The sequence below is a fragment of the Diospyros lotus genome, chromosome 6 (genome assembly GCF_014633365.1).
Source record: "Diospyros lotus cultivar Yz01 chromosome 6, ASM1463336v1, whole genome shotgun sequence".
Taxonomy (NCBI): Eukaryota; Viridiplantae; Streptophyta; class Magnoliopsida; order Ericales; family Ebenaceae; genus Diospyros; species Diospyros lotus.
In genome coordinates this window covers 5,041,245-5,067,422 of record NC_068343.1, presented here as the reverse complement: position 1 = coordinate 5,067,422, position 26,178 = coordinate 5,041,245, and the positions used below count along the sequence as shown (strand labels likewise).

Genomic DNA, 26,178 nt, shown 5'->3' with positions numbered 1-26,178 from the left:
ACTGGCAATTTTACCTGTCTAGATGACAGTGTTGGGAGGAGAGTTTGTACATGAGAGTGCACGGTAACAGCTTGTGGAGCAAAAAGTACAAGTTGTTGTGTGAACCGGACACTCCTGCAAAAATAATGGATAAGCGCCAAAAAATAACAGATTTTAATTAAATTAACCCATAGAGAACTAACTGCTGACAGTATAACTGAAGAAAATAACAGTAAAAACAATAATACCATGAACAGGATAAAAATCTGTGATTACTTTGTTAAGGAAATAATGATAGCAACAGTACAACAATCACAAGCCTTTACCACTAGGTGGGGTCGGCTACATGAATTCTAGCTATCCACCTATCTCTATCCATGGCCATACCCAAACAAATGAGAGCAATAGTAGCAAGAAAAAAACGTACTCGAGAAGTGTTGCTGTTTCTTGCAGACAGCTTATTTCAGCAACAACAGACTGGAAATAAATGTATTATAAAGAAGAGGTTAACAAAGTGCATAACCAATCTAAAAAAGGATGGATTAGAGAAAGTTTGTTGCCTGATTAATTCAGTTCAAGTAATTAAATAAGTATCCCTTATGGAAAAACTGGTCAAATAACTGCATTCCAAAAATAGAATAAAACAACTAACAAAAAGACCTTGCAACGAGAAAAGAAAATGCTGCCAGAGGCAAGTTCAGGACCAAGAACAGCAACAATGGCATTTATGAGGCGACCCACTCCTTGCTGAAGGTCAACCAATCCATTCTCCTCGGACAAAAGAATATCCATTGCAAGGCCAAGTGTTGCCTGGAGAAAGGAAAATAAATAAGAAACTGACAATAGCAAAAGTGTGAGGGAAGCAAATATGGAATCAGAAAATAGCTAAACATAAGTTCAACAAAAAAGAATGTCAAGTCTAAATTACATCCTCATGACACACAAAGGGGGCGTTCGGTACGAAAGAAGTTTCTAGATTCTTGGGATTCATGATTCCTAAGAATGCTCTTGGGAATATTTGATTTCCAAAATTTATGCAATTATATATTTGGTTAGCTTTAAATATTCTCAGAAATGTTGGATATTCTTTTATGAGAATCTTACATTCTTATGTTTGGTTTAAATGCAACAGTTCTAGGAATCTATGGTTTTTTTCTAAAATTACCCTTATTTGATTTTTTGTTTAAAAATGATAAATTCCTTCTAGTATATAAAATATTAGGACCCACAACCTTTTAGGAAGTCAAAAAACGTCACATTTTTTTACACATTATGTATATATGTGTGTGTGTATATATATACATAATATATATATTTGTATGAATATTTGTATGAATATATTTGTATGTATATATATACACATTATGGATGTGCGGCCATACAAGAAAAAATAAAATTAAAAATGAAGTTATTCGTAATAAGGTAGGAGTAGTGCCAATAGAGGAGAATATGAGAGAGACTAGACTAAAATAGTTTGGTCATGTGAAAAGGAGATCAAGAGACGCTCCTGTGAGGAGAGTCAATGAAATGGAACAATTAGTCAAAAAAAGAGGTAGAGCCAAACCTAAGAAGACTTTAGGAGAGACATTAAAGTTTGATATGAAGTGTATGGACCTCAATGAAGATATGACAAAAGACAGAAATACATGGAAGTCTAGAATTCATGTAGCCAACTCCACATAGTGGGATAAAGGCTGGATATATGTTGTTGTATGTGTGTGTGTGTGTATACACATTTTAATATATATGTTTGTAAGAAGAAAATTATGACAAAGATAATCGTGAAAGGGCTATGGGAGTTATAAGAGGGTAAAGGGTGTTTCAGTCTTTTTATTTGTTAAAAACTTTCCCAAATCCATGGGAATCCAAGATTCCCAACCCCCCCCCCCCCCCCGAAAATATTTTTGTGGGAAAGTTGATTAAAAATAAATCTTGAAAATGCTATTTTCTCAGGATTCTTTTTTAAAAAAGTTGTATCAAACATGAGAATGTAGATTTCCAATCTAACATTCCCAGGAATCTAAAAATTTCTCTTAAACCAAACGCCCCCAAACAGTAAAGGTACAATTACCCACGGGAAAATATTGGATATGATAACAGTGTCGAACATGAACGTTATTGGGTGTGTTAACAGAGCACAATGCAGCATACCTAACTACAAGCCCTTCCCCCCAAAACCTCAGTGTGCCAAAAATGGTCCAAGAATAAGAGTACCTGAACATGTGATACATAGGACAAGCCAGCAGCCTCAATGGTCAAAAGAAGACCATGCAATGACCATAGCTGTAAGCCAACTATTGAACTCTTGGCTAGCGAAGAGATAGAATTCACAGTTGCAGGAACTAAACTGGACAATGCCATTCCTCCTGCACTGCAAGGAAGATAGATAAGAAAACATGTTCAGTAGTTAAAATCTCTGCCATATGTAATAGTAGAATTTATAAATCATTTACCTGCGATGAATACAGCCAAGTGCAAAAGCAATTGATCCCGCATATGAATCAGCTGCCCCAGTTACATCCCCAAGAAGTGATCTGGTCTGTTTATTAGAAGAATAAGCGCAGCACAGAAATCAGAGAACAGGTAGACATGCACAAAAACAGAGCCCAAAGTGAAACAATGCATACTAGAACATAAGCACTTACTAAAAGTTTTAGCCAACCAAAAGCCTAAGAATATTTATCCTGTAACTAAAGAAGCAATAATGTACCACAATGATAGGAGATGCAAACGCCACATAAATATGTCACTCACCAATCTGGCTGTAAAGATATCATTTCCAAGACGAGCTAACAGGCCAAGGCCTTCAGATGCTGCTCTGCGTTGTGATGCTGAGATATCCCCTTCTGCCAGAATGCTCTGAGATGTAAAAGGTAAAAGGCAACAATGTGTAAGGCATAGTGTGGATGAGACTGCTGAGTAATCATGTTGAAAGGAAAAATCAAGAAGAGTATCAAAACCAGAAAGATCGACTGAGCTGCACTTAAAATCTCCAATCCCAATGGTTGTGGTCGCAAAGCAAGCAAAGCCTGAGGAATTATAATAATGGCCAGAGTTAGACATAACTAGACCATGTATACTGTGGTAACAGAAACAAACCACCCAAAGCCATATTCTTTAAGAAGATGGAAAAAATATAATAAGCACCTTTAATCCTGCAAGAAGCCCTACACATATGTTGGTAACACTGGCTGCATGCCAGGATTGCTTTTTTCCAGCTTTAAGACACTGCTCAATCATGCCTAGAAGAGAGAGCATACCAACACGATCCTGGGATGTTAAAAAATAAATAAAATAATTTAAAAAAAGATTTAAGTCAACAAATCCAGATATTCCTCTTGACTAAGATGGCCAACCTCAAACCACCAACCATCACCTTACCTGAGAAGCAAACATGGTTCCAAAGCAAAGAAGCTTTTGGTTCACCAACATCTTGCTTATGGTCTCCGGCTACAAGTAAAAAAAGCCACAATTAGTAACAAGAAGCATAGAAATTGAGTGGCATGTTTAAACTCTTAATCCCCAATCCTAACTAATTTTCCTTTCTACCTTCCCAGCTAGAATAAAAGCCATTTTCTGTTGTCCCTCAACAAAAGTTAAAACAAGAAAAACATAGCACCAAAAAAAAAAAAAGTAAAAGAGAACTGGTAGTATTCTAACTGGACAACTAGAGGTCCCTTTCAAGATGAAAAAGAAGTGAATTAACCACTTTTTTTTTTCAGTTTTTAACAAAAAACCAACACTAGGGAAAACAAAAATGAAACACCAAATCCCTACACATCAGCTGTTCATAAGATGGTTACAAAGTTGAAAAACTGGTTCATAAGATGGAAGTAACATATCTGACTTCCAATTTAGAAAAGGCATTTCCATGCCATCAAAAGTGTTCCAATTGTATCTTTCCAAACTAGCCCACTGTGAAAAAGAAAGGCACCAAAGCTAAGCTTTTTTTCCTTCTATTCCCTGCTCTAGACCTAACCAACACTGGATGCCAGCTATGATTCCAGGATTTGGAATGTCCCTAAAAGCTCCATGTAGATCTAAAGAAGGAGAGTTAACACAATCAGTTTAATAATTGAATTGATGAGATTGACATGAACAACTTGTCAGAGATCCAAGCTAGCACTATTTTTACCTGAGGAAAGCTAGGGAGCTCATCCTCCCATACACAGGGTAAATCACCATCCTTTCCACCCTGGAATGCACGAAGTTCATCCTCAAGCCAATCCCTAAATTACATATTTCAGGGAGAAGTTCCAAATTTCAAGTGTCAATAACTACATGGAGAAACTATTTCGTACAAGAGAAATCAAAGATTGTTGCAATCATACCCAACTATCTTGATGAGCACAAAATTAAGCAGGCCAACCAAAATATATATATATATATATATATATATTCGAAAAGTTCATTCTGAAGGATGGGAAGATGCATGATTAAAAATGATACACACCTTCCAGGAATCCAAGGACCCAACCATGCATCTCTCTTGTCCAACAACATCCTCAAGCATGAGCTTTCCTCACACCAAGAAGCATCCCTGCTTTCCAAATCAAGAAAAAGGAGCAAAAAAATGGGTTTCCCAACAATATATTTTCTGATTCCCTATTTGCATGATTGAGAGGTACATGCATCTTTTGTCTTATAAACCTACAGCATAAAAGAATAGTACAGCACATACAAAAATAATGAAACGAAAAATATTACCTAAACGGTGTAGTGCAAATCTGTAAAATCTGAGGATGATCTCCCTTATATGCCATAGGATCAGAGAGGGACAGATAAGCTATCAGTGTCCTGATGATGAATATATCTGTAGCTGCCCTCATATTTCGCTGTTCCTTGCCATCCACCAGTGACATATAGGACAAAGCTCTGCTTTCCACCAAATAGTGGATTTTGTGATATTCATGAAACAAACTCTTTCATGGAACTTGAACAAATTGTAACAAAAAAGACATTCCAGCAAGCAACATAAAAAAATAAAATTGATAAAAAAAAAAAACTTTTGATTACTACCAAAAACGTAATTTTAGAATGAGATCATCATTATTCGAGGGACCATACCGACTAAGGTATAGTAGCACAGGTTGAAGTAAAATCCCCTTGTTATCAGCTTCAGGACAAACAAAGCATCTTATAAATGCTGTTATTGCATCAATTGCAGCAGACCACACACTACAGAAGGAGACAATGACAATGAGTTCTTATGTCAAAATCTAGACAACAAATGATATCACTTAAATAAATGAATTTTGAGTGACAGTAAATTGTGCTTATATGACAGCCATGGGTAATTGGACCATGGAAAATCCCTAAGAGAACTAATAATGCAACTTGAAAAAAGCTTTTCCTTAGCCCAACTTATGAAAACAGTATTATTGACATGATTAATGTATAAGAATTCCAAGAGAGCAAATAATGCTTCTTGAAGATAGTATCATTGACATGATTAATAGATACACAATTTTGAAAATAGTTAATTCCTGAGACATGTCACCATAAAGAAAAGGGTACAAGCACAGATTTTTAAATAGATTAGAGAAGTATACTGTCTAAATGACCCAAATTCCACATCTCAAAAGATGGATAAATTACAATAGCAGGATCTAAATATCTTAGTAAACAAGAGATGAAAATCCTTGCCCGTTGTTCACAACATTAATCAAAAAGTAATCTCTTATAATTTTATCTTCGACTATGAATCTAGCCCAGCCCAAAGCCTGAGGGACAGGTAAATAACAAAAGAATAATAGTCAAATCTTATCTTCAACTAAACTAATCCAAAAATACAACTTTTCTTTGAAAATGGTCAAATTTTCAAAGATTGGGTTCATCCATAACCATTTGAGGTTCTGGTCTAAGAAATGCTGTAAATAATGCATAAACATATGGTATACGTAATGGATGACCATTTTCAAATATTGGAATTTGAGGTTCTGGTCTAAGAAATGCTATAAATAATGCGTAACCATATGGTATAGGTAATGGAAACCCTAAATGCATAAGCAGCTGATAATTGGCTAACCATATAGTCAACGTTAGGTCTCCAGTTTGCTTAATCTGACTTTCATTTCCAGTAAATAATGCTGCCCAAAAAGAGAGAATATCAAAAACCTGGTCCTCAAGTTCCTGCAAACATCATATCAGGTTAGCCAAAAAAAAAAAAAAATGGAATCATGAATACACAAAAGGAAATTTTAGGAAGTTAGAATACCTCTTTCGGCATGGAAGCCAATAGTGATGATAATAGCAACCAACCAGCTTCTTTTAAAACAGTACCAGCCATAGGGTTCCTACTAGACTCTGTCAGCATTTTTCTAGATACTTCCAGCACTGATCTAGGCAATCTGTGGGCAATTATGATTGGTATTACTTCTAAAACCATTAGCATCAGAGACATCCAAGCCATTTGAAGTCCAAAAAACAAGCATAAATGTACAACACCATCTAGTGATTAGGGGGCTCCAAAGCTTAAAAAGTAAAGAAATAGAAGAAAGGCTATATGTTACACCTACATGATTCAAAATTGTCGAAAAACTCTAGAAGGTAAACACCCCTGGTATTAGTCAAGAAAACAGAACCAATTCAGATCCGTGTTAAGCATGCATAGGAGGGAAGAACAGTAACAAAATAGGGGAGAGGTGCAGAATCTTGATGACATGGTATGTCACCAAATTCATATTTCTTCACTCTATAACAAAACAACTCAAAACTCATGAAAGTATTAAGAAACACAGCTTCAGCACTATAGTTGTAAATATTGTGTAGACCTGAAGTAGATGCAACGGCCACTTGAGAGCTTTATATGCATTGTTAGACCTATTTCCTAACAGGTGAAGCTCTACCATCAACTATTCATTAGTAGGCGTAACAAGTTCCCTTCCAACTTGAAGATTAATGCTTCAAATATAAGCACTCAATATTCAATACAAATGACATCTAAGGAAGTTCTTTTCTAGGTCTCAAACATGACACCATAAACTTCATGAAATTTCTGTAACTGCTTCAACTCCAATGCTTGGTTTGAACAAAGATACATTCTTAGATGCTTCAAAGGTTAACACCTAGACAATGATCTAATCATAATTTAGACTATCTAGCAAAGGAGACCATACCAACCATAATTTGTATCCAGAAAGAGGCAAAATGAGCCAATCCCACCTAGTGGGATTAAGGCTTGATATGTTGTTTTAAAGAGATAAAAATGATAAAGACAAGAACTTAGCCTAACCAATCTAATACTAAAACCTGTCACAGTTATCAGTCAATCATAAGCAATCATGCCTACTTCAATTGTGTTTTTATATTTGTACATTGAAAATGGTAGACATGGGAATCGGCAGTGTACAGGGAGTCAACAGTAGCCCCAGCTGGCAGTAGACTATGCAAAATAGTTGAATGTGAAATCCGCCATAGACAATATACACCAAATGACTTCAGTTGTGGGAATGAACAGTCAACTAAAAGGCTGACTATCACCTGAAGGATTGATTAAGAAAGGGGACAGTCAACTGTGGCTCGATTATGGAACACAAAATGAGGGGAGTCAACTTTGGGGATCGGCTAGTTACTATGAGTGCTTAAATGAGGGGAGAACTCTTCCCACATTGCATAGGAGGACCCAAGTACACTTGAGTTTCTTGGAATCACCAGAAACAGTCCAAACTAGAGCACCTTGTGCCATGTCGGAAGCCAATCCACGAGCCATGGGAGGTCACACACAAGGTAAAGCTAGTAAGGAGGCAACACCCAAAGAATGGGTCAGGGCACCACAGCAACACCGCCCCCCCCCCCCAAAAAAAAAAAAAAACAAAAGGAAAAAAAAAAAACCCTGCACATTCACAAATGGCAGGTTAATGTTTGATAGTGCCATATTAATGCCATCATGTCACCATAATGCCCAATATAATTCCTTCACAAGTGTAACCATTAATCATATAATGCTTGATTATTGATTACGAAATATTGATATTTTTCTCCTCTAGGTTCTCTCTCTTTCCCCTACCTTCACCTGTTTCTGTCCTCATCATGGGATTTCTTTCCCTCTTCTCTATTCAACTTTTGTTTCCTTCTTTGCTCTGTTATCCTTCCCTCATCCTCTTCTCCCTCCTTTTGGTCCTACACCGACCCCACATTTCAAAGGCCTATCCCAAAGCAGGTTGTTCCACCACAAAGCGACATGCACAGTAGGACACTCCACCCCAAATGACTCTCCACTAAACAAAGAGATACAACTATCTACCCTTTAGTGACCCTCTGCTTCCTCAAAGATCTTCTGGATGATCTGTTGACTGCAACTACTCAATGACAATACAAAACATACTTGCAAATGTAGAGATCAAAAACACTTCTTCAATTACATAGAATTGTTCTATGCATGATCTTATTTCAAGGCTAGAAAATCTAAACTCAAAAGAACATGCAGATAGAAAGTACTGAATCTAACTTTGTAAGCCTTGGAACTTTGAGTCAAATATGTTGATATAAGTATCAAGAAAGTTCACAACCGCATATAGTTCTCTTCATCCATCATATATCTAACATAATCATTATAACTGTAGTTCCTGAAAATTGGTATTATGATGGCAACCAACTTCAGTGGCTAAACCAAATAATTTGTTCAAAAATAGCAAGTAGACTGAGTAACGGGGTTTGCCCTCTTCCAAATGAAAGGGGTTCAAAATTGAAAATCTCAACACAATCAAAAACACCATTTCATGGAACCAGAGATGCTACTAAACTACACATAAACTGCATACAATCATTTCCTCAGGAAGAGGATAAGCACAGTTGAAGGCAACACAAAACAAATACCTAGCTGGATAACCAAGAGGTAACTTTGGGGAAATTGACACCAGTGCTGCTAAAGTTGTAGCTTGTCCATGCAAAGAATCAAGTTCAAATTTTAAGTTGCTTCCCTACAAAATACACAAGGGATTCAGTAGACGAACCAAAAAAATGTATATGTTGATTAACAGTTTCACCCAGCCAAAAATTAAACCAGAATAGCTAATTGGTATTACAAATTGTAATATACCAGAGCATTGAAAAATGAAGGTTCTATCAAAAGGAAAATGGCAATATAAATCACCTCCAACACATCAACTTACAGGAACAAGTATTAAACCATGCAAGATCTTTCTAGACCATATGCAGACATAATTTACTAATTTGATAAGTTTGATTAATGAATCAAGTCTAGATCTCAATATGCTTTACCAAATTTTGACATTTCAAAGCATCATTTTGATTTCAATCACCACCATATTTACATGGATACTTCACACCAAACACTATTCCCCAAAAACCCCACAAAGAAAACCAAGAAATTTAAATCCACTGCCACAACTATCTAGAATAGACTGAACTATTCCATTAAATCACGTGAAAAAAGACAATCATCACAACAAATTACAAAAATTCCCAACTGGAGCTTTACTTTGTCATTATGCAAGTGTTAACCATAGAGGATGGACCAAACTTCAAGATATAGCTAAATTTTCTCCCAAATTTGCAGCATAGGAAGGCTACAGTCCAGCCTCCCTTCCATATTCCCACAGGCCAAAAGCCTTTGATGCCCAGTGCAGTGGCTGCAAGGTACATCTAGAGTAACCTTACAGCATAAAAGTTTGCCAAAACCAGGAGCAGCAACATAATTTGACCTAGACTTGCTACAAAAAGCGACTTAAGTGCAAAAAGAAATGGTAAGACCTTATGCGCAGTCCAGCTAAGTACCAAATAGGCAACCTTGTGGTAGTCAAGGCACATGTGCAACATAGGCTACCAGCCTACCACGTGTAAGCAAGCCACAAGGGACTACTACAGCACCACGAAGGGGCCATTAGGAAGGTAAGTGGACAATGTATCCTACAAGCTTGACAAGTTGGACCGAATGTTTCACATTAGCCTACTAAAATCCTATCACGCAGACAAGGAAGACCTTGGCCAAGATCAGCCACAATGTGCACCCCTTCGTGTTTGACAATTGTATGATTAGGAGGTCAAGAGCATCTTAGTCGAGCACATAATAGAGCAACAGCCCCAACATACACAAGAGTATTTGCCTCAGTGGGGGGGACATCCCAACAGTGAGACCAACTAGGACCTACAAGCCCAAATACTCATTGTGACAATTTCAGGGGCACATTGAGAAATTTAGGCAAACAAGGGGCAGGAGCATCGCCCACATAAATAAGGCAGGATGTCACAATGCACCCAAGCAAAAGCCAACATGGGCATTGGCAACCATGCAACAAGGCCATAGGCATGAAGCAAAGCAAAAGGCAACAAGTAAAGCATACAAATAAGAGCGCAAGGTGTGGAAATGCGTTAGTCAAAAATGACTATATGCCTCTAAGAATGATATAAATACTAGATACAAGAATGGGAATTTATAGAAAATACACACATATTTACACAAATACCCTTATACCAAATACTATATACTAACAAGGCACGTGCAAGCTTGTGTACATGCAAGGAGGCTCAACAAGCATGGGTGAGGGGAGCAAGCCAGGCATGCAAACAAGAAAGGGACAGCTATGCAACTAACATGAGTGCCATGATGCTTAGCTTCTGATCCAACCAGGTCAGGCATTTGGTAGGTAGGTAGTGTTATTGTACATAGGTACCAGTCCCACATAAAAGAATGTATAAGGGCTCGATGCATATTGTCAGAATATTCCATAATTGATATCTTAGAATCTCTATTTTAGGCAATGAACAGCAAGGAAATTGTACAGCTCTTAATTTTCTTTATTTTCCTTTTTAGATTAGCTGATTGCTGATTCTTAGGGATGTGATTAGATCGTGGTTTTTGTGTATATATTCAGAACATGTACAGTTCTTGATTGAGTGAAGAAATTAATTTTCTCCACACATATAAATAAGCAAGGGCCCTCTCCCCTTGTAATACAACCAGTCCTTGCCACATAAGAGAGTTACCTTCTACAATATCTCTCTTTTACTTTCATTTCAGTTGTTCCCCTGACGTTCCCTTCCCAGTTAAGGGGCATACGTCTTAGGCTAGCTTTGTGTTGTGCATCTAGTAGTCTGGCTTAGTTTGTTTCTGAGTGATTCAATCGTCTAAGGCCACATCATTTGGGGCTCTAAGTTCTGCCTGTGTTACCCTTCAATATTACCAATTTCTTTCCATTAGTTTCTAGCTTCTAGCATCCCACTAAAAAATCCCAAAAAAGGGAAAAAAATATTTTTTTTTTTTTAAATGGAACCCCTGTGGACTAGCATCAGAAATGATCTACTAAGAGCTGAATAGTAAAGAAGAAAGGCCTATGTCATCAAATTCACACGATTTGAATAGTTTTATAAACAACATAATCAAAAAAAAAAAAAAAGGCACAAAATAAGACTGATAATGTTACCAAATAAAACTAAAAGCAAAAGGAGAACACAGTGCATCAGACAAATCAGATCATAAAAGACTCAGATAAATATTGGCCTAAACAAATTCAGAAAGAGATAAAAGCAACAGCAGCAGAGCAGGAAACAACACACCTATCTAATAAGCCAATTACATCAAGTACTAAGACTCAAATATTACCTTCTCAAAAGAAACATTTTCCCTTAGTGCACTTAATGTAGTCACTCCATAAGATATCAAACCACCAACACAGGTGGGATCAACCTCAGCCAGTGCACGCAAAGTTAAAGCAGCTTCAACTCGTACCTAACAAAATGATGCATCATGGGAAAAGCATGACATTCACAAAACATTAAACCTCAAACGTTTACACTAAATTACATAGATTGTAAGAACCATAAGTTAAGTGGAGGAATTTCAATTAAGAAGTTCTACTGGCATTCTCCAGTGCTGATAATCCAATTCACAAAATCAGCTCAACAGTTCCAAACTTCTTTTAACTCTGATTAATCACAAATTGAACCCAACCAATCGGCACAACTAAAACTGTCCGCATGCCTTCTACAAGTTCCTCCCACTTCTTTAGCTATGCAAATGGAAAACTTGCAAGGGCAAAAAAAGGACTCAAACAACCAACAAATTCATAAATTAAAACCATCTGAGTTCAAATCTTATGAGCAATGAAGAATGAGAGTGCTCAAATGACTCTCCAATAACTAATATAATGCATGAAGTAAAACCAACAGAGTTCAAATCTTACAAGGGGTGAATAATGAGACAATGCAGCAACAACAGTGTTATCAAGAACTTCCTTGAATTCAAGTGGAACCTGCAGCAGAACAGAAGCAATAACCAAACACTATTAGGGCTGTTTAGTTACAGAAACATTTTCCAGTTTTCCTTTTCCATTGTTAACACAGAACACAATTTTCTTATCTTGAAAACTGAAAATATGTTCAAAATGGTTATACAAAAAATATGTTTGATTGTTATATAATATAATATCATAAACAACAAGTACAAGCCTTAATCGCAATAGAAGGGAACATAATATCATGTTATTAATAATATCCTTTTAATATGTTTAATTAATAATTATATAATAATTAGGGAAAAAATACGCTTGGTACCGCTAAGGTTTGAGGTAAATGCAAGACTGTACTCTTGATGTTTGAGAAAATATAGTGAGTACCCTTACTATGCAAAACCACATTGCAGTTTCTCCCTTGCCATTACCCAACCCAAATTAAATATTTTAAAATGACTAAAATGCCCTTACAGTTTAAAACCCTTTCTATTTGTCTCTCTTAGCTGGAAAAGATGGTTGCCAACCCTCCCCCCTCTCAGCGACCATGGTGGCCTCTTTGCCATTGATGAGTTACTATAGGTCGAACAACTAGCAGTAGGTTCTCACCCTAACCTCATCAATGACCATCGGTTCTGGATACATGAAGACAGTACAAGAACATGTTTTTCGGTACCAATTTTGCCAAAGGTGTTGTAGTCATGCCAACTTTGCTCAAGTGCATTACACTAGTAAGAAATGTGGCCTTTGGATCTTTCAAAACCAAAAGTTTCTAGACCAGATATTGGTGTTGAACTCACGAATTAGTGGTTCCTGTGAACAGTTGGGAAAGAAATTGTGGACCTCTGTCTCAATCAGATCAGAAAGCTTACAGGAAACTGCATGAGTCTCCGAGGCTTCTTGGTTCAAAGCTTGGATTCAATATTCACCCTTCCCCTCAGATCTCAACCTTTGTTGTTGATCTCCATCTCTCTCTCTCTCTGTACCCCACCAATTGATGGCAAAGAGGTGGCTGGCGGCTGGTTACCTTTGATGATTTTTTTTTTTTTTTTTAGGAAATTCAAAGGAGAAAGAAAGGAAAGGCAAAATGGTTATTTACCCCTTTTTTAATGGTAGGGGAGGTCATTGCTATTTAGAAGATGTTGGGAGTGTCTACAATTAAGGCAAACCTAGGGTGGTTATTGTAATTTTCTCTAATAATTATTATAAAATTAATAACATCAATAGAATACTCATGATATCACTAAAATTATAATCTTAATGATGATAATTTATTATTAATGTTATTATATTAAAATTGTGAATAAATTATTGATAATGTTACAAAATTCATGTTACCAATACAATATTCATGATATTGCTAATATTATAATTTATTGATAATCATTAATGATGTCGATTATAATTTTTAATTCTTTTTTATAATTACAAATTTTATAAATAATAATATTGTTATTATTTCTAATATATAATATATTATTTTAATATTATTTATTGTTAGTCAATTTCAATATTATAATATTATTTAGTATTAGTCAGTTTAGTATGTATTAGTATTTTTACTGTTTATTAGTATATTGTCATTAAACAGAGGAAGAGAAGCTAAACAAGTATGCCCTGCATGTATGAGATTGCATGCTTTACTTGATAGCATTAATGCTTGTCATTAGTACAGAGGACGAGAAGCTAAAGCAAATCATGCTCAAAAAAGGTAGTAGCATGTTCTTTCTTTTCCCAATAAAATTACAAGTTTCTGTCATTTCTTTTATTTTTCACATAAAATATGCACAGCCTTCCTCTGTCTTGACTAAATTTCTACTTAGTAACCAAAAACTCATAAAAAAAATAAATAACTTGCTTATATTCTCCACATCATCTACTTCACATTTTCTTTTCCAGATTTTCAATGCATCTTCAAAATTATCACCTTTCATGAGAAAAACTTTTGGCAAAGCAAAAAGAGAAGATATAAAATTACAAAGAGCTAGCGACAAATGGCATGGCATGGTCTCCTCAATCAAGTATTACATGCATTATTGATTGATAAAGTGAGATATCAACTGAAAAAAGTCCCAGACAAAAGAAGTGGTGTACTTAAAGAAACAGTCAATTCTGGAACCAGACAAAGGGTCATCTCATAGTCACAGCTAGCAAGTAATATTCAGTAGCATCTTGAATTAGACCAGTATTAATATAAAATTACCTCTCCCAGTGTTTTCAGTGCATATGACAAGGTACGAAAAGCAGCAACTTTCATGGAAGGACTGGCATCTGAAGATTGAAGCTGCACCAGAAAATTTGTTCTCTGTCAATTGGACACAATTGTTCTTTGGGAAAAAAATGGACTAAATACAGAAGGTCTCTCGACAAAATCATTCTAAACAACTATAAACCCAAATGAATGCTTTCATCAAACCTGCTTTCCCAGAAAAACTAGAAAGGTCCTCTGAGTAGGTTCTGTCATTTGATCAGTCACACCAACCCGAAGAATATAAAGAACACATGCCTTCCAAAAACCAGGAAATGCATTAGATAGAAGGTTAATTTCTGGAAGTGGAAACTAAAGGGATCAAGATGTTTTACTGCAGTATAGAAAGGAATGTAGACAACAGACACAAGTACTCATATAACAGCCCAAACTTTAAACAACTAGAATAGAAAATCACATATCTAGCACATACAACATTCAGTTTCAGATATTCTAAAATATGTTTAACCAGCATGATGTAGAAAAGTTCACGCACTCTCAAGACAGGATTCACCTGACTAAGTAGCTGAGTTAATTAACAAAAGAAGGTCAACCATGTGAGACCAGGTATGGAAGCAAATTCCTACTCCACTTCCGTGGAAGAACCATGAAATATCCCAAAGTGCAACAGGTCAACCAAACTGTTAGCAGTGGCTTGCTGAGGATTTTCCCTACATTTTTTTTTTTTTTCCTAAATAGGCATTTGATAAAACTTAATTAGGCCCCTCAGTTTTCCAGTTCTTTCTAAAAGTATTAAAATATATTTAGTAAAACAATATTGGAGGGTAAACATTCAATCAAAGTTATAGATCTCCTGTCCATTTAATGCTTTCAGCAATAAGTGAGAGTTGTCAGTTATCTTTGAATGAACATTCCACTCATTTTGACACAGATAAATTTACTTAAGGTAAACATATAACCAATCCACCATTATAGGATGCATTTGGCAAAAATCATGGAATCATCAATTTCTCAGCACTTAAATATGGTTAGCAAGCACCTCTTCAGGCTCTACAGAACAAAAAGTTCCCACCTTACATTTTGGTGATTATCAGAATTCCAGCTTGGTGATACAGCAACCCATTTTCTGCCCAGCATCGTTATTAACGAGTTGTAGGACATGAAATATTTTGCAACTCACTACAGTATTATGCCATGGAAAAGTTCCCATTATATTTATTATCTTTCAGACACATGCATGTAATGGATCAAGAGACATCATTGTCACATTGCACAGTGATTGATGCATAGCATTGGCATCTAAACCATGGATTTCAAGTCATAATCAACTACTTTCCTAGATAACATAAAAAAAGGTTAAAAATAAATCCTTTCAGTTCTTCAACTCTGTCCATCATAAGGCCCACACTAATGGCTGATCGGATCATTAAACATACAGCCATCTCATCTTATCAAAGGAGAGAAATTGGGTTGCAAATATGTTACACATACCATTGCCTGCGCATCAGAAGAGGTATCCACACGAAGCATTTCCATAACTAGTGAAGCAAAGTTTTGAAGCTCGCTATCTGGATGCAGATACTTCAGACGAATGGCCTGCAATGTTAATGCTCAAACCATGAATGAGAACTATTGACAGAAACTCAATTATCACTTCAAAGCATAAACAACAATCATAAGAACCATGGACAAAAATGAATCAACTCCTCTCGAATAGTAGCACAATACTGCTGCAAAAGATTTTCCAAAATCCCCATGAAAAGTCCATATCATTGCAATTCTATCCGTAGAAATGATAGAAACAATTAATCCAAATGAAAAGCATGGTTACAAGCTAAGCAAATATTATTAAAGGATACCTGTGTCAGTTATAACCATGTAATCAGCCAAATAAAAGTATATAACATACTTAACCATGGCCAACAACTTCTGACACAAAAAACAGACCAACATCTTCTGATTCCAAACTACTACAATAAACATGACCAACAACTTCTGATTCCAAACCGCTCCACTTAGTAGCAAAAATTTGACAGCAAAGACATAAAAGATAAACCCAACAACTAAAGTTCCAGACCTAACAAATCATCATTACTGCTTGGGTGGAACTCAAAGACACTAAATAAACAACAGAAGAAACAGTTTACACCTTAAAAGGAAAAGGCAGAGTTATTGCAGCATTGATGTAAGAAACTAGCAAAAAAGTATTAACAATTTAGCCTGAACCACCACATCAAGAAAAAACTCCAGTAACATGCATAAATGCATGCATGTATACATCTATGCATGTGTCTAGATGTATATGTATATACATATGTATCTGCATACAAAAAGCTTCTCATCCAAAAACAAAAATAGGGAAGTGATGAAAAAAGAGAGAAGAAGAAGAAAAGGGGAGGGAGATTTGAATATCAGAACCTACCTGCAAAAAGAATACCCATGATAATGTCAGGCCGATTCGAACATCTTTCGACCTAGGCCCACTTGCTGCACTTCAAACAGTTTATCAGGTATGGTACAGAGCAAGGAGCAGCAATAAAATACAAATAGGAACCAGTTACTGGATATTCACAAAAAGTGCACATTATTTAACCAGAACTCAGAGGAATAAAAAATCATTCAATGGAAACATGTGATGCACATTATTAAGCAAGAATTTAGAGGAACACAAAATCATTCAAAGGAAACAAGTGAAGTGGTTGGATAAGTTACTGCTTTTCTAACAAAGGTGGTTGTCACGACCCTAAGGGTAAATCAGTAAAGGGGCCACTAGTTGCCGCTAGTTGTTAACTAGATGGGGGTTAGGAGGTTAGGGGGTTAGCTAACTGTGCAACAGCTTATTGTTTTGCTGTTATGTTAGTTAGCTGTGCAGTTACATTGTTAGAGTTACTGTTATGGTTGCTAGAGGGTCTATAAGAGACCTACGGCAGTAAGAGGAATTATCATCGAGAATAATAAGAAGTTCCTTACTCTCAATCCTCTCTCTTGACTTCCCCTCATTCCCTCTTGTTCTCTCTTTCTTACTTTCCTCATTCTATCGGTTTCTTCCTAAATTCCTATCTTCTTTCTTGGAATTTAACCTGAATTCCCACAATTGCCCAGCCCACAATCTAAGGGCTTGAGAAGTGGTATCAAAGCTCGTGATCCCAGGCGACTTCAAGGCGCAATCAAAGACAAAGGCAGAGTGTGACGAACACAAGCAAGAGCAACAATCTAGGTTGATGAACGCAAGCAAGGTGCAACCTGAGGCACGACCCAAGACGAGGCAGAACGAACAGACGGAAGCAAGGGCAGTGATCTAGGTTGACGGACGCGAGCAAGAGAGCGACCCAAGAAAAGGGAGGACAGATGGACACGAAACAGGTGCAAGTTCAAGAAGCAGTCTTGATTGAAGTTCAAAGCAATGATTATGGGCTTGGTGCAACTCCGGGCAATGGAATAGGTTTGGTCGAGCGTGAAACCCCAACAATTGCAACTGGGATTATGGCGAGGAAGAAGGTTAATTTCCGATTGTTCATAGGTTGTTGCTTCCCGATGAGTCTCGGTTGGAGTTGGAAATTTCAATAACCGATTCCAGCCATTGGACGGTGATTGGGTGAGACGAACAAAACAAAGCCGGTGAACTCATGCGAGCTATCAAGAAGGAAGCTATAACAATTCCAGCTGTGACAGAGGAGGACTAGGTTTACCAAATTCAGGTTTCAATGAATCAAGGATTCTCACGTTAGGAGACGGTTTTAGTGAAGTTAATTCCGCAGGCGGAACAAGTAAGAGAAAAGTCTAGAATTAGTCTTTGTAATCTCAAAGAGTAAACAACTCGTGTGAATACAGTTGTGAGTGCATGTACTGATTGTGTTCTTGAGTTAGTGGATTCTGTCAGCTTCTTCAGTCTAGATGTAGGATCATCAAGTCATTGATGATCTGAACCAAGATAAGTTCTTGGCCTCTTGTACTTTCTATTTTATCATTTTCTTGTTATTAATTATGTTCTTGGTGCGAGAGTGTGAGATTGTGTACTGCGAGAAGTGATTCATTACCCAACAAAGAGAGATAGATACAAGGGTAGAGTGAGAGAGAGAGAGAATTCAGATCAATTCCAATTGAATTTCCAGATACCTCTAGGCAACTAGGATCAGTCCTTTATATATTGAATCCCTGCGCCTCAAATCCCGCCAAAACCTAGAAGCGTACAATTGCATATAGCCTTCTCTAGGTACAAGTCGCATCCATCTATAACTACCCTCACGTGTAAGTCACCCAAGCCGTTAGAACATGACAGTTCCAAGTGGCACAATATACAAAACAAAAGCGAGGAAATACCACTGCAGCAGCTCAAGCCACCACTTAGTCAAAATAGGTTGTAAAATAGACAAATTGTTATCTAGGACCCTACTCGGATGTCTCACTCTATTAGATAAAAATCCCCATATGCGCCCTCAAAGTTGTATTTAATGTTTCTCTCATGTTCTTCTAGATCTAAAATCCTCCACCACCAACAATTCAAACAATCAATCAAGATTTTTCTAGAGCCTAAGTGACCAAGCTAAAATCTGGCAATCAAAACTAAGCATCTGTCAAGTGTAAATATTGAGTAGTAATATAAATCCCTAGATCCTTAACAAATTACTTTTTAAGGAACAAGCTTAACTCCTTTATTGCCCTTACAGTATGAATAGAACTCAACTATAATGGGTATTTGATCCCATGAACTATTCAGAGTATGCATTACAAGTGTGGCAATAATCCAGATCTTACTACCTTTTGTGAAGGGCAACACTAAATGCCTTTCTAAACCTCCTTCAAGTTTCTTTGGAGTAAATTGACCCTTTCCCCTTGGTTGCACCTAGTAACATAATGAAACATGAGAGTGTATCCAGGAGAACCATAATGATACAAGGCAGTTTGGGACAGGAACCTGTGCCTCGGGATTCATTCCAAGAGCAAGCACTGCACCCAAAGCTTCGGCAAAAGCATCCCGAACAGATGAAAAAGGATCCTCAAGGGCCTAAAAACACAGCCTCAAATATGGATAGTCTGATTTCAAAATAGAAACCATCAGCAAATGACAGTCAAATGCTACCTTCACACAGTAGGAAGCTGAGTTGTCAAGCTCTCCAACAGCTAGACCTGGTCCTCCAATATTTGCAAATGCCTTTAGACTTCTTGCAGCAGCTATTCTCACTGTGAAAGACTTGTCTCCAACAGCTAATCGCATTATCAGGCGGAATGCCTCTGCATATGCTGGAGAAGCAGCAGTGCCACCAGAGCCCTCCAAAGCATTTTGGAGCATGTGCAAAGCTTCTTTCCTCACGAATTCCTGAAGATGCAAGTGGTTAAATACAAATAAAACAGCTGCATATGGCATAATAATTGCAACAAGCAACAACAACCAATCCTTTACCCCCCTATATGGTGTCAGCTACATGAATTCACAAGAAGCAACAACAAGAAATCATCACGTGAATGGGGATTGGTTTTGAGGCAAAAAAACATATGGATCACAGCACTAATATTTCATTGTTAGACCAGTTAAAGACTGGTTCCCCACCCCCCCTCCCCCACATGCACCAAAGCAACAAATGTAACAAACAGATTATATTGCAGAAATAGTTGCAGTAAGGTACTAATCAGACTATGTAACAGCCTTAATTCACTAGAACACCAACCATTTACATGAATCTTTGTTCACATCCAGTATGCCCCATATAAATAACAGCATGCAAGCATACGGCATTCTCATACAAAATAAATGAATATGTGATAAACAGTGATAAATTGCTTATCAAAAAATAAATAGACAGCACAAATAGCCAGTTAATTCATTAAAGTTGCAATTCACCTAAGGACTACCTCATTAAACTTCATCAGTTTTGTTGCAATAATAGTCGTTTCAAGAAGACCTGAAGTAATTCTTCTTCCAAAATAGCGATACAACTCTCCCAAGCATTGTGCAGCACCTGCAATTCATCACACAGTTCAAACTAGGGTAACTTACATGAATAAGCAACAAAATAAACCAGCCACCCCTTGAGGTGGGGAGAGGAGGTGCATTAAGCTTAGTGAGGCATTACAACTTATTGTACTGCAAATGTAGCTTATCAAGTTCTGAAAAATACCAGCCACCCCGAAGCATTACTGATGAAGTCAATAGCTCCCAACCACTTCATAGCAGACAAGGCGGCAATGTCTCTTTTATGATATGTTCCTAAAGTTAATGTAACTGTGTTTGTATCCCTTGTTCAGACACGTGCTTCTTAATCGAAGCATTAACTTAGGGCATTACAAACTCAAAAAATAAAAAAGATGAATCATACAATTCAAAACTACATCTCGTTGGTAAAATAAGACCTCCTATAAATTATTCCACTCAACACAGTGAACCATTAAATTAAGTCCACTGGGAAACACAAAATATGGGAAACCATAATCTATTTGCCTGTCTACCCAAAATTTTAAATGATCAAATTCAAAACTACATATTATTAATAAGAATAGGATCTCCTATAAATTACTCCACTAAACCTTAATGCACCGTTAAAATAACTCCACCAGAAAAGAGTGGGAAACCAAGATGTATTTGCCTGTAACTATCTAAAATTCTAAATAAATTTGACTAACCAGCAACACGTAGAGGCTCGCTTTTCTTCCCGTCAGAAAGAAACCCTTGGAGGCTGCTCGCCCTTGAATATATCGAAATGCCATCGCCCTTCATTATAATCCTCGCCATTGCCACTGATGCCAAATGACGCACTGCTCGCCGTGCACCGAGAACAAGCAAGGAGTAAAGTGCGTCCTCGCATTTCCGTTGCCACAGAAGTATAGAGTCCTGAAATCTCCAAAAATAGGAAACTTAGATTAACTTTCAAAAATATATAAATAGACAAAAACTAACTTCTAAAAATCCATTAAATTCCCGAAATGTTGGGCAAATTCCATTTTCCTAGTATAGAATGGCTTACTCAGGCTGTTGTGGAGAGATGGGGAAAGGGCAAAGGATCACTTGAACTTTTAACTCTTCCCAAAATCAGAACTCAACACGTGAAAAAAAAAAAAGTGAATGTTTCTGAAAGTTACTATGCCATCTAATAAGTTTATAGCAACCTTTGACAGAATTCGACGAGAATTAAGCCAGGAAAGTGAGCTTCCAAAAGATTCATGAAATTAATCAGTTATACATCAAATGTATAATCAAAAGAACTGATGCCTGAATTGAAGAAAAATACGGCATAATGTATACACATGTAGACCTTGGGCTCCTCGTCTATAACTGAGACGAGATCGGAGAGGAGATCGAAACATAGAAGGGCGTCGGGAGGCTTATGAACCGCAGAGACGACAATGGACTCCAACTGCGCCACCAACACGCCGAATCTTGATAGCGGAACATTCTCCCTTACGTAATTCTTCGCCATGGAAGTTGCATAGAGAAATAGTGAAGCGAGAAACAGAGAGAAAGAGAGAGTAAATTCAGGCTGATCTGCGATGGAGAAAGGATCGGATCGGATCAATCAGAACGTTGAGATTAATCCCCAATGGCTCGCACTAGGGCTCAGTCGCTGAAGGTCGGGCCCTATAACGGTCCCAAAATAATAAAATTAAAACAACTCGTAGACGTAGATGAGTAATTGGGAGTCCCCTTTCTTGTCGACCAAGATAATGTTTGGCGGCGAGTACAAATTTTTTTTTTTTTTTTTTTGTGCTTCCAACCGAAAATATATATATTTAAAATAAAATAATATATAAATTATTATTTTTACATTTTAAATAAAATAAATCAAAATGTGATAAATCTTTGTCATAGTTTTCAAATTATACTGTATAATTTTATTTTTATCAACTTACTTTATGGTATTGAAATCTAATTTTTGTGAAATAAATAAGTCAATTATTAATAGAAGTGAATAACATTTTAGTTAAATTGAAATATTCAAATCGAATCAATTAAAATTATCGATTTTATTAGAGTTAAGCGGTACATCGATTAGTTCAATTTTTCAATTTTGTAATTTCAATTATTTTAATTAGATTTAGTTTCTATATTAAAAAAATTAAAAAAATCAAATCGAGTAAAGTGCAAAAAGCCATGTCATTTTTGCACTTTATTATTGTTAAGCTCAATAGTAAATAAATATGATTTTAATAATAACAAAATTATTTTTATAATATAAATATATTTGTTATTCATGTAAAATATAAATTTATTTTGAATTAAAAATGAGTACAAATAATAAATTTATTTTAAATTAAAGGTTGATTGTCTTTAGACACGTTTCATTGTTTTGATTATTTATTTCTCAAAAGTATATGTTTATTTTTTCATATTTTGATAAATGCATTTATTACTCATGTATAAAGTAAATTGATTTTGAATTAAAGAATAATTATTTTGAGACATGTTTTTCTCTTATTCATGTAAAAAGTAAATTTATTTTGAATTAAATGGTAATTATTCTTAGACATGTTTTCTCTTACTCGTACAAAAAGTAAATTTATTTTGAATTAAAGGATAATTATTTTTAGACATTTTTATTGTTTTAATCATTTGTGTATCAAAAGTTTATATTTAAATTTTCAAATATTAATTTCTCATGCAAAAAGTAAATTTATTTTGAATGAAAAGTGATACATGTTTTCTTATTGTTTGAGAAAGTCTAAATATTTTTTGAATTTCATATTAAACTTTTATTTAATAGTTAGTGTGTTTGGAAGATGTATGTATATAGAGTAAGTATGGAGGCTCAAGGTGTAGAACAAACTTGATAGAGCATTAAAACAATAATGAGAAAGTTTGCAATGTTATAAGTGTGATGGCTAGTGGAATTCTCAATTGTTTGTGACTTGTTTGTAATTGTCTCTGGTTGTAAGTTTGTTATTTTTACTCACTTATTGCGTGAAGGGATTGTATTTGTTAGTAGTGTGTTAGTGATTATTGTTTAGACAAATGATTGTATGTTGGTTATAACTCCAATTAAAAGCTAGTGTTGATTCTCCTTGGTGGAATTTAAAGCTAAGTCTTGAGAAAAATGATTAGGCTCTTGTGGATGCACCATGTTCCTCCCACATCAATCGTCCAAAAGGCGATTGAGGGGCTCATACGTACAGTGGAGCTCCTAGTCGTTGAAGGGCGAGAGCTAAGAGCTAACCCACAACGTGGACCCCTTGATGATGATGACATGATATGTGTAATACCCCAAAAGCCCAGAGAATGGTAGTATATATCGAAAATAAGCAAAAAATGAAAACAACACTAGCTAAATACCTTTTGAGCTGAATGCAGACAAAGAACTCCAAGATTAAGCATGTTTGATTTGGGAAAACCCAATGATGGGTGACCCCCTGGAAAATTCGCACAGGCCCATAAAGGTAAGTTGTCCAGGACCTTCTTATCACTCGATGCGGGGTGTTATAAAAATGTATGTCAACAACTCTTTAGAGCTGAACCACTATAAATTTCTCTTGTTTTGTGTGATTGAGTGATTTTATTGATTTCAATCATACTACAATTACCACATATTAAAATTACAAATTTAAGAGTTTTCAAAAGAGATAAAATTATTAGATTGCGTTCTCTTTATTGTTTTTAAGTCATTTTTAATTTTAAATTTTTTAAAATAATAAAAACACGTTATCTTTGTTGTTTTTAAAAATGCATTTTTGAAAACAAAAAAAAAATTGTAAAGAAAACTCAAAATAACAAAAAGTTATTTTGAGTGTTTTCATTCAAAACAAATTCTAAATTCAAAACATATTTATTTATTTATTTATTCATATTTTATTATTGTAATGAGAAAGAATATTACAAAATTCATTAACTTTAAAAAATATATATATTTTTAATAATATATTAATAGTAAATATTTCTAATTTACTGAATAATCAAAATTAGTGAATAAAATATTATTAAAAAATTATTTTCAAAATTTCAAAGAGAACGTATTTTCTAATTTTCTGTTTTAATAAATAGTTTTTCAAAATAATAAAGAGAACACGTTTTTAGTTTTTTAAAAATAGATTTTCAAAATAGAAAATTAAAAATAAATTCAAAACTCAAAACTAAAAATTGAAAAGCAAATAGAACGCAGTTTTAGTTTTTGAAAAACTCAATTCACCCCCCTCTTGAATATTTTTCTGGGCAACAGTTATTTTAGTTTTTTTTTTAAATTTGTTGAGTTATTTTTGTGTTTTTTATTTTTTTTAACCTATTCAATTTGATAATATATTCGGTCAATGAGACTGAATTTTGTCACAAATTCACTATATTTGATTTGAATAATTTAATTGATTCTATAATCAAATGGGGGACTCACATCTAATTATTAACACTTATAATAATAATTTTTAATTAAAAATTAAATAAGTTTAAAACATAACGATGAAAGAATAATTTTGTTGTTGCATTAAAAGTTGAGCTATAATCATAGCTATTAATATCTTTAACAGTTACCATCATATTCTTGTATATTTGTTATTATAATATAACAAAATTAATATTTAGAAAATTTTATTTATATAAATTATTTTCCCTTAAACAAAATCAATATTTGGAGGACAAAATATTCGTTATGAATGGATACCCTCAAATAATAATAATAGCACTAAAAGTGTATCATGGCACTAATAATAACACACTCTATCATAAATTTTATAAAAAAAGAGGCAATTATCAACATTCTACTATGAAATTTAAAAGGAAAATATAAAATAGTAGATTAAATATATAAGTGAATTGAGTCATGATTTTTATCGCGTTACATACAAGCACAAATAGGTTTGGATTAGCCAATGACACATTAAAGATTTGTTTAATATAAATATTTTTACTTGGCTTTTACTACTAAAAGTTCATTAAAAAGTTAAAATTTTTCTGTTATAAAAATATAAATAATCTTTTGAGCTAAAGCCAAATCTATTTTTTTGACTTATTTGAGAGCTTTTGCCTTCTCAATAAGTCAAAAACTTATTATTGGCCACCTTTTGATTTTGTTATTTCAAATACTTTACAATTTTTTCACATATTTTTCGAAAACATTAATATATTTAAGCTTAAGTTTTAAGTCATACAAAATAAACCTTAATAGCGTGTCTTGTTGGATGGAATAATAGGGTGCGCGGCAATGGGAATGAAAAAATGGATCCATACAAAATGGATTTGGTTGCATCATACGAATGAATTGATTTTTTTGTGAATTTATCATCACTTTATTAAATTTTATATTGCCAACTTTTTCATCTCATAATCATTGTATATTCTTATTCAATAAGTTATTTTATTCTTTAATTTTTTTTTATCTTTTATCTTTTGACATCAACTCTATCAACATCATAACCTATTTGATTATCACTCTTATTATCTCGTGTGACTAAATATGTCACCATAACCATCTTTATCGCGATCACCTTTATTGAGATTAAATTTACTAACTTATAACTAAAGTCATACTATTTAAAATTTTATAGTATTGACATATTTTTGAAGTCAACTGAATCCTATTCGATTATAGCTTAAATTTTTAAAGCATTAATTTAACAAATTTCATTAAATTAGACATACTATTTAAATTAAGTTGAAGGAATAGTGTTAGTGTTAAAATTTGAATGTCATAATTTGTTAATTTAAATTGTGAAATAAAGTAAATATTAATATTTTTAAAATGTTATACTTTTTGCATGTTTTCCCAACACCTATATGATTTTTTGTTTTGAATTAAATGATATTAATCGTAATGTGAGGCCATTTGGAAATTTTGGATTCTCTGTGAATCCACTTTTCTTTTTATCCTTTTCTTTTGTGCTCCTTAAAGA

The 26,178-nt window shown here is 34.9% G+C and overlaps 1 protein-coding gene across 2 annotated transcripts in view; it reads right to left on the bottom strand.

The window, feature by feature from the left end:
- Positions 1-21,974, bottom strand: part of LOC127803103 (protein SWEETIE) — a 55,555-nt gene extending 33,581 nt beyond the window's left edge. For both annotated transcript variants that reach the window (XM_052339136.1, XM_052339137.1), the window contains exons 1-28: positions 21,624-21,974; positions 20,995-21,202; positions 20,227-20,333; positions 19,457-19,693; positions 19,292-19,381; positions 19,135-19,219; positions 16,799-16,863; positions 15,868-15,972; positions 14,584-14,673; positions 14,371-14,451; positions 12,123-12,191; positions 11,543-11,668; positions 8,797-8,900; positions 6,197-6,329; positions 6,008-6,111; positions 5,047-5,157; positions 4,687-4,854; positions 4,433-4,519; positions 4,115-4,208; positions 3,361-3,429; positions 3,127-3,249; positions 2,940-3,008; positions 2,734-2,838; positions 2,433-2,518; positions 2,194-2,350; positions 640-789; positions 407-456; positions 15-114 (exon numbers count right to left, since the gene is read on the bottom strand). In XM_052339136.1, coding sequence (XP_052195096.1) covers positions 15-114; positions 407-456; positions 640-789; positions 2,194-2,350; positions 2,433-2,518; positions 2,734-2,838; positions 2,940-3,008; positions 3,127-3,249; positions 3,361-3,429; positions 4,115-4,208; positions 4,433-4,519; positions 4,687-4,854; positions 5,047-5,157; positions 6,008-6,111; positions 6,197-6,329; positions 8,797-8,900; positions 11,543-11,668; positions 12,123-12,191; positions 14,371-14,451; positions 14,584-14,673; positions 15,868-15,972; positions 16,799-16,863; positions 19,135-19,219; positions 19,292-19,381; positions 19,457-19,693; positions 20,227-20,333; positions 20,995-21,202; positions 21,624-21,788 — 3,138 coding nt within the window. In that variant the 5' untranslated portion in view covers positions 21,789-21,974. The remainder of the gene's footprint in view (positions 1-14; positions 115-406; positions 457-639; positions 790-2,193; positions 2,351-2,432; positions 2,519-2,733; positions 2,839-2,939; positions 3,009-3,126; positions 3,250-3,360; positions 3,430-4,114; positions 4,209-4,432; positions 4,520-4,686; positions 4,855-5,046; positions 5,158-6,007; positions 6,112-6,196; positions 6,330-8,796; positions 8,901-11,542; positions 11,669-12,122; positions 12,192-14,370; positions 14,452-14,583; positions 14,674-15,867; positions 15,973-16,798; positions 16,864-19,134; positions 19,220-19,291; positions 19,382-19,456; positions 19,694-20,226; positions 20,334-20,994; positions 21,203-21,623) is intronic.
- Between the last annotated feature and the right edge of the window lie 4,204 nt (positions 21,975-26,178).